The sequence below is a fragment of the Mizuhopecten yessoensis genome, unplaced genomic scaffold, assembly GCF_002113885.1.
Source record: "Mizuhopecten yessoensis strain PY_sf001 unplaced genomic scaffold, ASM211388v2 scaffold10969, whole genome shotgun sequence".
NCBI lineage: Eukaryota > Metazoa > Mollusca > Bivalvia > Pectinida > Pectinidae > Mizuhopecten > Mizuhopecten yessoensis.
In genome coordinates, this window is record NW_018408812.1 from 736,434 (window position 1) to 748,180 (window position 11,747).

General features: G+C 38.1%; 1 protein-coding gene across 1 annotated transcript; it reads left to right on the forward strand.

Annotated features, from left to right (window-relative positions):
- The first annotated feature begins 286 nt into the window (after positions 1-286).
- Positions 287-8,960, forward strand: LOC110464161 (beta-1,4-galactosyltransferase 4-like). Its single transcript, XM_021519234.1, has 7 exons — positions 287-530; positions 2,834-3,066; positions 5,090-5,289; positions 6,052-6,174; positions 7,536-7,631; positions 8,300-8,444; positions 8,779-8,960. Exons 1-7 carry the CDS (start codon positions 287-289, stop codon positions 8,911-8,913), a joined length of 1,176 nt encoding a protein of 391 aa, XP_021374909.1. The 3' UTR covers positions 8,914-8,960.
- The last annotated feature ends 2,787 nt before the right edge of the window (positions 8,961-11,747 follow it).

The following is an 11,747-nucleotide window of genomic DNA, read 5'->3' on the forward strand; positions in this document are numbered from 1 at the left end:
ATAGATATATTAGTTACATACGTCAGATGTTTTCCATAGGGAGCAGGGTCTGTTGAACGACATGGATACGATGCCATCTGTGCTCTGCCGGTACAAAGTACGATTTTTGAAATGTATTGTGTCACGTTACCGAACAAAGATTTTGACGATAGCCCTATTATCAATGTTACTTGCCGTATATCGAATGAAAAACTCCTTTGATGGCGCGAATAAAACTAGAAGCCAAGTTCGAAGAAGTGTTTCTGAGTTTGACGGAAGATATCTTATGAAAGTGTCATTTGAGGAAATGAATAAAACTTTCGCTGAAAAACAAGGGAATATTACGGAGCTTGACAAAAGGTATCGTGTGAAAGCGCCAATTGATGACGCAAACAACACTATTACTAACATTCGAAGGAGTATTATTGCGTTCGACGAAAGTTATCACAAGAAAACAACATCTGATGACACGAATAAGACTTTCACCGAAAACCAACGGATCATTACTGAATCTCAGCTGCCTACCTGTGTGAGCTACAGGACAGCATTTCGTAAGTTGAATTACATTCAAAATGCAATAAAGTAGTCTTGATAAAATTGAGTGTAATAATTGGTTTATGGTACGAGTAGTCTTAACAAATGTAAACTATCTATACAAGGGGACGAATATTCTTGATTACGAATTACTGGGCGAATGGTCATATTAATTAAGCATCTAAACCAAAATTTAGCACCAAATGCGTGCATCAAGTGTAAAAAAACAACACTAGATATAACACCATTTTTAAAGAACGTTACTCACGTGCATCAAATAAACAAGAGGCCCAGAGGGCCTGTATCGCTCACCTGAATATGTTTAAAATAATTGGTATGAAGTAAAGATATAGCACTCCATGGTAGGTGCTGTAAGTACATATGAAAATTCAGAAAGATCAATCCAGTACTTGAGATATAGCGAGAACAAACTTCAAACAAAGCCCCACCCCTATGGCCCTAGGTGGTCATACCCACCGTTTATACAAAATTGAGTCCCCTTGGCCCAAGGATGCTCCAGACTTAATAAGGATAAAATCCAGTCATTCGTGCAGAAGAAGGTATTTGAAGAATGGACCAAATCCTTTTATTCCTACAGAAGAAGAAGGATTTTGAAGAATTTGCTATGTTTCCCCTATTGGGCCCCGCCCCTTAGGCCCCTGGAGGGCCAGACCCACGGTTTATACAAAATAGGTTTCCCTTTACCCAAGGATGCTTCAGACCAAATATGGAACAAATCCTTTCATTCCTACAGAAGAATAAGGAATTTAAAGAATTTGTTATATTTCCCCTATTGGGCCACGCCCCTCAGCCCCCAGGGGGCCAGACACACCGTTTATACAAACTTGGTTCTCCTTCACCCTGGAATGCTTCAGACCAAATATGGACCAAATCATTTCATTTCTACAGAAGAAGAAGGATTTTAAAGAATTCACTATGTTTCCCCTATTGGGCCCCACCCCTCAGGCCCATGGGGGGCCAGACCCACCGTTTATACAAAATTGGTTTCCCCTCACCCAAGGATGCTTCATGCCAAATATGGAACAAATCCTATTATTCCTAGAGAAGAAGAAGGATTTTAAAGAATTTGTTATATTTCCCCTATTGGGCCCCGCCCCTCAGCCCCCAGGGGGGTCAGACCCACCATTTATACAAAATTTGTTCCCCTTACCCCAAGGAAGCTTCTGACAAAATATTGAACAAATCCTGTTATCCTACAGAAGAAGAAGAAGGATTTTGAAAAATTGTTATATTTCTCCTATTGGGCCATGCCCCTCAGCCCCCAGGGAGGCCAGGCCCACCATTTATACAAAATTTGTTCCCCTTCCCCCTTCTTCATAGGCTTTCATGACTAGAAGTGTTTTAAAGGAAAAGTTGACGGACGGACGGACGACGGACGCTGCGGTATGGCATAAACTCACCATGGTCCTTCGGACCAGGTGAGCTAAAAAATCTAACGTCAAAAATAAACATCAGTCCGACATTCCGTCACTCAACACAAGCTCAAAAATAAATACTTTATCTTTAATTTTGTACACTATTTTGAATTTACGACAATCAGGTGCATTCATTCCAAAATTGTAGTCTGTGACACCACGTCGACCTCAATTTAAACTCCTTTACGTGTCTCTGCTATGACTCGCGTTCCCCTTTCCGGCACAATCGGCTGTCAGATCGAAACTTCCGATTCGACTATGTGTAACTCCTTCGACTCACGTTCTTTCGTGGTCGACACCAAAACACCACGATTGGACGATGACCGGAATTAAGCTGCGCCATTTCCACACAACGACCTCGTCTGACGTCATGCGAATAATAAGGCCACGCCTTCTCTGATGTAATTAATTGGTTATTCCACAGATCCTTGTAATTTTGATTGATTAAAACGTCAGAGATTATACTGCTTGCGTAAATACCTTTTCCATTTTACGAGTTTCAAAATTTAGAGGAGTGCTGGTTAATTTCAAATTAAACTAGATTTGATCAAGATCAAAACACAGGGTTTCCAACAAGCAAGAAAATGATCAAAGATATGTTCTCGGACTGACGATCGCTTTAAAATGTTTCCCCTGGCTTTCCTTCTTTGACCAACCTTATCAAAGGGTCAAGTTATTTCTGAATGGTCAGCATTAATAGAAAGCTATTAGTGCAGTGGCGGATCCAGAGACCTATCTTGAGGGGTTTCCAGATAATAATAAGATTAATAAATAATAAGAACTAATAATAAGAATAAGAATAGGAAAAAACATAACGAAAACAATAGGGATTTCCATCCGAAATGGAAACATACAGAAATAAGTTAATGTCTTCTTTGTTGTAGACGGCAGAGAAACTGTAAATTTGACAAATCATAAGTGGCAGAACCTAGACAGTAGGTTCAATGACACGTTGCAAGGCGGACGATGGAAACCCGAAGGTTGTAAGGCTGTGTTCCGGGTAGCTATCATTATTCCTTATCGAGATAGGGACAGCCATCTTAAGATATTGATGTCTAACTTATTACCAAAGCTGCAACGACAACAGTTGGACTACACCATATTTGTTGTAGAACAGGTAAGTGTTAGAACTGGGTCGATTTCGACCTCTGGGTTACGCTCTCTTTCTCTCTCTGCACCCCTTGAATATGTCATAGCAAAATCGAAGGTTCAGTGTACACCTCCTTGTGGATAAGACAATAAGACTAGTGTGATCATTAGATGACCATCGACAGAATATATCGGTCGTGTAACGGTAACGTTGACAGGCTTTGAAGTTGGGTGTCCCTCCTCTGTAACCTATAAATGACATTTATCAGGTTAGCGATTGGTGAGGGTTTTTTCCCATCTGATCCCAATCAAACTGCTAACTGTGTGCCATCAATTTTGCTATGACATATTTCAGCGAAAGTGAGCGATACCCCTGGATTATCAAGATGGAGCTGGTAAGGAAGAGAATAGTGATTAAGTTATGGAATGTTGTGCTGAATCATAATAACAAAATATGTGGACTTTATACAACATTTTCCAATAACACTGGTAAATGGAAGAGAATTGCATTGTCCCAAAAGGGGCTCCTGTACCCTTACCCCATTGTCCAAATATCTATTATTAGCAAATAAGATAAAAATCTACAAAAGTCCAGCAATCATATAATAGAACGTAAAAAAAATACACAGAAATTTATTGTATTTCCCAAACATGGTAATTTTTCTTATATTGTAAGCTTCGGGTCAATTATAATCCCGAACAAAAATATCAGGATATACTTAGATATCAATCAGATATAAAGGAGGCACGGTAGTCTAGTGGTAGGACGCCGGGCACGTGACCGAAGGATTGCGAGTTCGAGTGACGTCACGGCATTGTGTTGTATCTTTGAGCAAGATACTTCACGCCGCTTGTTCCAGTCTACTAAGCTGTAAATGAGTACGTGGTTGGGAAGTGCAAGAATTGTAGAGTACTAGCTGTGAGCGCCGAAATGGCAGCACCGGCTGAATACTTCCCTGGGGGTTGAGAAAGATATTTGCTGGTTGCAAATACCCTATAACCACGGATAATGATTTGTGGACCGCTTTGAGGCGACCTACGAACTAGGTTGTGATAAAGCGGTATATAAGAACCTCGAATTATTATTAATTATTCTTATTATAAAGCTTAACTTTCGTCAACAAGACACTGTACAATAAACATATAACATATTTGTTTAGTAAACACCCATCACAATACCCGATTTTCTTAACAATGTTGCTTGTAAGTAAGTTTAAATGACCAATGTGTTGTACACAGAAAGAGGAAAACTATTACTATTGAAAAGGATCAAAACTACAAAACAGATGGGAAACAGATAAGAAAGAGGAAATTTTAATCCTTAGAGGTGTGACAGGAGAGGAAAAATGCACGGCCAGACCGGGTTTCGAATCCGGGACCCTCTGAACTCTAGACGAACGCAATTGAGCTACCTGGTCGCCGACGATCGATCCAGTCCAGTTCCGCTAATTCCTCCCTCCTTGTTCTAAGTCTTCGCCCCCGAAGGCACAACTATTTACAACCAAGGTTCGGGTTTTCCTTGTCAAGCGTACACCCAATACTTGAGACAAGGGTTGATTACAGGCACCACTTTGTAGTAGGACGAGGACATATGATAAAGATAGTGCCGTCGCTGGGGCACGAACCCGCGACCTTTGGCTCTCATGTGCGATGATCTACCGCTGAGCTAAAGGGCTTTAATTTGCAATCTAGAGAGATATTCAGTATCCCTGTTCCACTGCTCTGTTTTTTTCTTCAATATAAAGTTACTCCCCCTATACTTTAGTTTGAATAATACTATAGCACAGTTAAGCAAGAATAATTCTGTTGAAAAGGTAGAGCAATCGGTTGACTGGTGGTGAGAAAAGAGAATGATCAAGGCTTCAAGCAATTTCTCAAACAACTAAAATATGTTAATTCACTTCCCTAACATATGCCTAAATGTGTCCTTGCAGACGATATTAATGTCACTATATATTATTTTAATAACTGATGTACACGTTGAATATATCCAAATTACCTATTTGAATTGTTAAGGGGTCTTGTTGAACCTAAACACGACTACTTTTCAGGCGCCTGGCAACCGGTTCAACCGAGGAATGTTGCGCAATATTGGATTTCTGGAAGCCAACAAGACAGCCCAATATGACTGTTTCATATTTAACGACGTGGATACTATCATTGAAGACGACAGAAACATGTTTAAATGTGACATTCGTGGCGAAAAAATGATACGACACATAGCAGTCTTAGTCAACGTCTTCCAATACAAGTAACAAAGTAAAGAAAATAAACAAACCCCAAAAACCCTACACAGCGACTTACCGAAAAAAAAAACCAAGAGAATGCCAAAATATCAAAATAGGAACAAAGGAAAGAAATTACACGGAGACCCTTGAAAAAACACTAGGAAAATAAGAGCAGGTGTTCAAGAAGGGTAAGAGTCTTCTGTTTCATCGATGACACCCGCCATGTTAAGCAAGTATTAAAGAGACGTGTGCATCTATCAAAGCTTTGTTGAAATTAGGGGATTCTTGAAATACGAAGGAACTAACTCGAAATTTGTCAGATGCAAAAAGTCGAATAAGTACACATTTTGTATGGCCATTTCATCCATTAGAACCGTCATCCATGTAGGACTCATTAGTCCTAATAGACGAACTGAGAACATTTTTCAGTAAATAAAAAACAAACAATTGTTAATTCAAGGTAGGGTGTGGAAAGAAAGAAAAATCAATTTCGTAAGTGTTCCGAAACATATGTAAAAAAAATCCTTTCATCACGTAACAGAATAACCCCATAAATTAAATTAAGTTTTTTCTTTTTAAATGACACCCTTTTTTTTTAATTGACCCATTACTTTTTTTTATTTTTTATTTTTTTTAATGTAAACCGTACCAGAATAAATTCCAGCTGCGAGAAAAATTAAAAAAGAGAATCGCAGACTTTATACACATATTTATCATTGGCGTAACTCTAATATTCTGCACTATATTTTCTTCAAATTAATGCATTTGATATTCACTTGTTTCAGACTATTATATAGCTACCTGATCGGAGGAATACTAAGTGTGACATACAAACAGTTTGTGGCAGTGAACGGCTATTCTAATGCTTTCTTTGTTTGGGGGGGCGAAGACGACGACTTATTTCGCAGGTAATTTAACATAACATGCCTCATTCCCTCAACACTGCATACTAGAATGCTGATATATCACGTTTTGGTCGTTGTTGTGCTCGCGTACGCTATAGCGAGCCTAAAGCTATCATCAGGATGTTTTTAAAACAAGCGTATCAATTATCCTGCAGTTATAATTAAACATTGAGCTCTGACCAATAGTGTCAAAGTTTAATATTAGCTACATCACTATGTTGCCAGATTTAAGGAAAATATGTCCTGATTTTGAGATGTTAATACGATTTCAGTCTTACGTGTTCTGTGAATAGTTACAATCTGTGTAAACCAGAGAAGCCATCAAAAACGCGCGAGCCCACGTTGCCATTGTCCTTTTGTTCTAGTATGTTGTCGTACATTCGCAGTACACAGCGATCTCGAATTCAAGTATCATGTGAACAATTATAACTAAATGACGTCAAACGTGAGCCAAAAATAAATGACGTAATGATAATTCACACCGTGGTAACGCCGCCATCAACAAATAATAATCATTTATTTGGGGCTTGCCTTGCATGCATAAATGAATTATAAAACAGTAGTCACGTGGACAACGTAAACAAGTAAACTTGTGTGATACGTCACATGTAGTCACGTATCACACACATATTCAGTTCTCTACTTTACAGTATGTGTGGAAGTAGTGTATGTGGGCATATATGGTGGAGTGTGACAGAGAGAGAATAGGCATTAGGTACGAATTAATTTTGTTAATTAGTTGTAATAAAACTAATTGTATACAAATGTGGTCGTTGTCCACAGTGACGTATGTTTACAAAAAAATAATGTTTTTATATTCTGTTGAAATGTTTAAGCCATTTATAACCCAGAATAGGATACAGCGATCGATGTAATAATGCGTTCTACATAGGCAAGTTTGGTTTGGGATAAACACAGGAAGTTATTTATGCATTGTAAAAAGATTGAAAAAAATGGAAACATTACTAAATTGATCAAGAACAATTTTAATGTCCCATGGTGAATGTTTTCTTTATATGATCTTCTGATAGATGTATTTTGAAACATGTAAAGTCCTCTACTTCATTCAGTTTGGTCAACGATGGAGATTAGTAAGACTCTTTACTTTTCTTAAATCTTTTTGTTCAAATAGATTAGTAGATTAGTAGCGGTAGACGGCCAAAACATTTAATGTTATATTTTTAACAAAGTAAACACACCAAAGTAAATACTCCTTTTAATCTAGCCTCAACAAGTATCACTATTGTCATTAAGAAGCAAGTTCTAGATGAAAAACTAGGCCAGCTTAAACAGTAAAATAGTACATACGATTCTTTAAATATTGAAAACAAGATATATAGTTTATTTATTTATTTTATTTACAGATTCGATAAAAAGGATTACAGGGTATCTCGTCCTTCAAATAAAGTGGCGTACACAACCACACTTGACCATGAAAGAGACCCCGAGCTGGACGAGAGGTATTGAACACATTTAGAAGACTCGTTTTGGGAGTGGGAGTGGGGTGGACTTTTGGTAAATGACTGGAAAAAAAAATACTGCGAACACGGAAATAAATATTATTTTACGATAATACCTTGTGACCAATTTAAGTCTTTTGAGAGGGGCCGCGGTGGCCAAGTAGTTAAGGCCTCTGACATTCTGCTACCACTAGCCCTTCACCACTGGGTCGAGGGTTCGAGGCCTACGTGGAGCAGCCGCCAGGTACTGGCGGTAGGTCGGTGTTTTTTCTCCAGTATTTCCGGCTTTCCTCCAACACCAAAACATAGCACGTCTTTAAAAGACCATAGCTGTTAATAAGACGTAAATCACAACCAAACCAAACCAAACCAAAGTCTTTTGCTCTACTGAAAAAATACCCATAAAAAGAGCTTGATTTCCAACTACAGCGTTGTGTAAGGTTACATTAAGCTATGTCCTCACCAATCAAATAGCTAGCCGCGTGCCTTCAATTTCGCTATGACATATTCCAGGGGTGCAGAGAGCGAAAGTGAGCGTAACCCCTCGATATCGAGGATGCAGTCTGGTAGTACTGTACTAAAGCTTGCTTTTTTTTTTATTATATCCTCAACATGTAATATCACTGCTGTTTAATACAAAATTTGATTGCTACTATTTATTTTTTCAGGAACAATGTTTATAAAAGTGTAAAAAACATCTCCGAAAAAGATGGAATGAACACAATAGAAGACAAGTATAAAGTGGTCATACGCGAGGAAAGGAAATTGTTCACGTGGCTGTACGTACGTGTGGACGAAGAACTTGTCCAAAAAGTAAGTATTCCTACTATATTAACAGGTTGTTGGACATCAATGTTTCCAAAAAGCTGTTCAATAGTTAAATCAGGCCTTTTTTTGTGACGTTAATTTTATATTTATGATTTTTATATGTTATTTTTTCGATCTCGACAGCATTGTCTAACATCACTAATCCGAAATCCGGCTCACAGTTAATAAAAATAATTTGGACGTTAATTCAACTTTTTAGGCGTAATTGCTATTTTTTGTGACTTTTAAGTTTTTGTTTTTGCCCATGCATCATCATCCTGATTATGTGTCTCTTGCAAATTAATACTAACGTATTTTTCTTTCTTTTTACATTCAACAGTCCTTAGATGCCATTCCAAAATTCAAATTACCTCAAACACAACCAGGAGGAATGCAACAGGCAATCCCTGTGGAAGGGATCAAACGAAAAGATCATGTCCGACAACGACACATACATAAACCCGTTCTATCCTAATGATAAGGTATACAAGCTTTAAGTGGATTTGTCAGCCCCATTGTTATTCAGAGTATGGTGTAAAATGAAATTGTTTTATTTAATAAAATATTGAAAATCAAACCAACGCAATATGTGATTAGTTCAATATGCAATTATTGTGTTGGTGTGATCTGTAGCACCATTCGACACTCCAGGGGTAACGCTCACTTTCACTCTCTGCAGCCCTGGACTATGTTATAGCAATATTGAAGGCACACTGCTAGCTGTTTGATTGGTTTTAGGTTAAAATTGTGCCGCGGTGGCCAATTGGTTAAGGCATTCGACATTCTTCTACCACTAGCCCTTCACCACTGGGTCGCGGGTTCGAGATCGACATGGGACAGTCGCCAGGAAATGCCGTACGTCGGTGGTTTTTCTCCGGGAACTCCGACTTTCCTCCACCAACAAAACCTGGCACGTCCTTAAAATGACCATAGCTGTTAACAGGACGTAAAACACAAACAAACCAAACACATTAAAGTAAAAACAACACTGACCAATCGCTAGGCTGATACTTGTCCTTTGTAGAAAACAGAGGAGCGACACCTGACTTCAAAGCCAGTCAATGTTACCCTTACGCGACCGACAGATTCTTTTTATGGACAGCAAATGATCAAACTAGCCTTCTCGTCCTCTCCACAAGACGGTGACCACTGTCGGGGGACATGGAAGATACCAAAATTGATCTGCTGTCCCCATTGCTGCACTAGGGATCTTTTTCGTTTTTCTATCCTTTCAGTTTATTTTCTTTTTCTGTCCAATTTTTGTTTTTATTTCTGAGATGAATTTGTGAAAGATATATAAAGGAGGACAAACAATGAAAATAAAAATACAGTATTATGAACTGGAATTTATAGAAAGAATAAGGATAGGGAGATATTTTGCCCTTAAAATGACATGCAGTTCCTGAATAGTTTCGAGCAGAATATAATATGTCACTACTAAGGCCCAGAGCCGCATTTTTGTGTTAATTAGCTATTATTCGACAGCTATGTAACAGTTCCTCGGCAATAGCTGTAGGTGTGTCACGGTGATATGTGGTTACATCTCGGGCTTTCCGGTTTTGTTTCTCTTTTTAATTCACTTATGAACTATCCCTAATTCATTAAACTGTATACCTGGACATTTTCGCCGCAGGTTAACATTCGCCCCTTTCGCCATACGCAATGAGGGCGAATTCACCTTTACGGCGAACATTTTCCAACAATACAATAAACATAGGTATTAAACGTGAAGGGCGAAATTAACTTCGGGCGAAAGCTTACTGTGCGAAATTTTCACAGTATGCAGTATCGGTGTAGGATAGAGGTTATATTATACCTACAATCGGTGACGTCATTATTTATTAGCCAAAAGCCCGTAGGCTTATAGTCACAGACATATATACATATAACATTCTCTAAACATAATTTGAATAGACAGGAGAGTGACATCACAGTATACCTAAAACACCGTTCAATAATGTGCCTATACCAATACGTAATTAACACATTATGAAACACCACAATGCATAAACCTATAATTAACGCCTTTTAAATGCTAAATATAAATATTTTCCTAAATTGGATAACTCTCTAACTTACTCTTGTTGGCCCGGTTGTTAGCGCACAGGGGTTCTTAATGTGGGAGGATAACGGATTACCCGGAGAAAAACCACGCGGTCGGGCAGGTAACCTCATACCTTTTTTTACGTCCAATCGGGAAATCGAACCCTGGTCTCCTTGGTGAAAGGCGAGTGCGTTCCACTGCGCCACCCGACCACCCATAGTTAACATAATTCATACCAAGTAGTTGTATTAATTTACAAATGGAGGGTTTTCTGTAATAATATTGTTTGATTAATCTGTGCCGTAAATAGCTATAAAATGAACAAATAAAAAGAAAATGGAATTCGTCTTCTATATCTCTCAAATTACATTTTTTACAAATCCTGTTTCTGCGTCTTCCAATTTCTATATTTAATTTATGAGACGATATCCTAAATTTAGTCAATATATAAAAATATGTATGTACATAATAAAGAATAGAATGGTTCGGGAAGTCATTAGACTTGAACTACACAACATGTATTGTCCTGGAGAGCCTCATAAAAATAAGGGTAATATGACAGCATGCATGAAGCTGCAATTAGATAAAGCAGGACCAAAGCGTTCACATTTACGTAGATGATTTGATTTAAACCTATTTTATTTGCATCAAAATATTCATTGGGATTGGGCACAATAGATCATCATTTAAAGTACTAGATCTATTTCTCAGTCTGGCTTGCAATATATTGGATTTCCGATTTCCGATCAAGTAATAATTTGGAACTTTTGTCATGGTTCGAAGAGATTTTTTAAAGACTGGGTACGAAATACCATTTCTAATTTCAAGATCTAGTTGGTTCCAAAGTGGAGTCGTAGATGGAAAAAAGGATAAGTTGTAGTCGGAAATTTGGTATGGAGTAATTATTTGCGTCACGGAGGTGATAATGTGAGCTTTCTGAAACTAAAGGGGGCATTAAAGACGTTAGATAACAGGGCGTGAGTTTGTTAATAATTTTGAAGAATACCTGTAGTTTTCCCCTGGAACGTCGATTTGATAGTGGTTCTAACCCACTTTCAGAATATAAAGAAATTTTACTAGCATAAGAAGGTAATCCCGTGATTATTCGAGCAAACTCCAACTGAAGTTTTTCCAATTTGTCTGCGTCACCGAGAGAGAGCACCCGTCCCAAACCTCACAACACCATTCTAATAAAGGAAGAATGTATAAGTTTTAGATTTTGGATAAAGTTTGTCTATTTAACATATATTTAAGTTTAGGAAGGA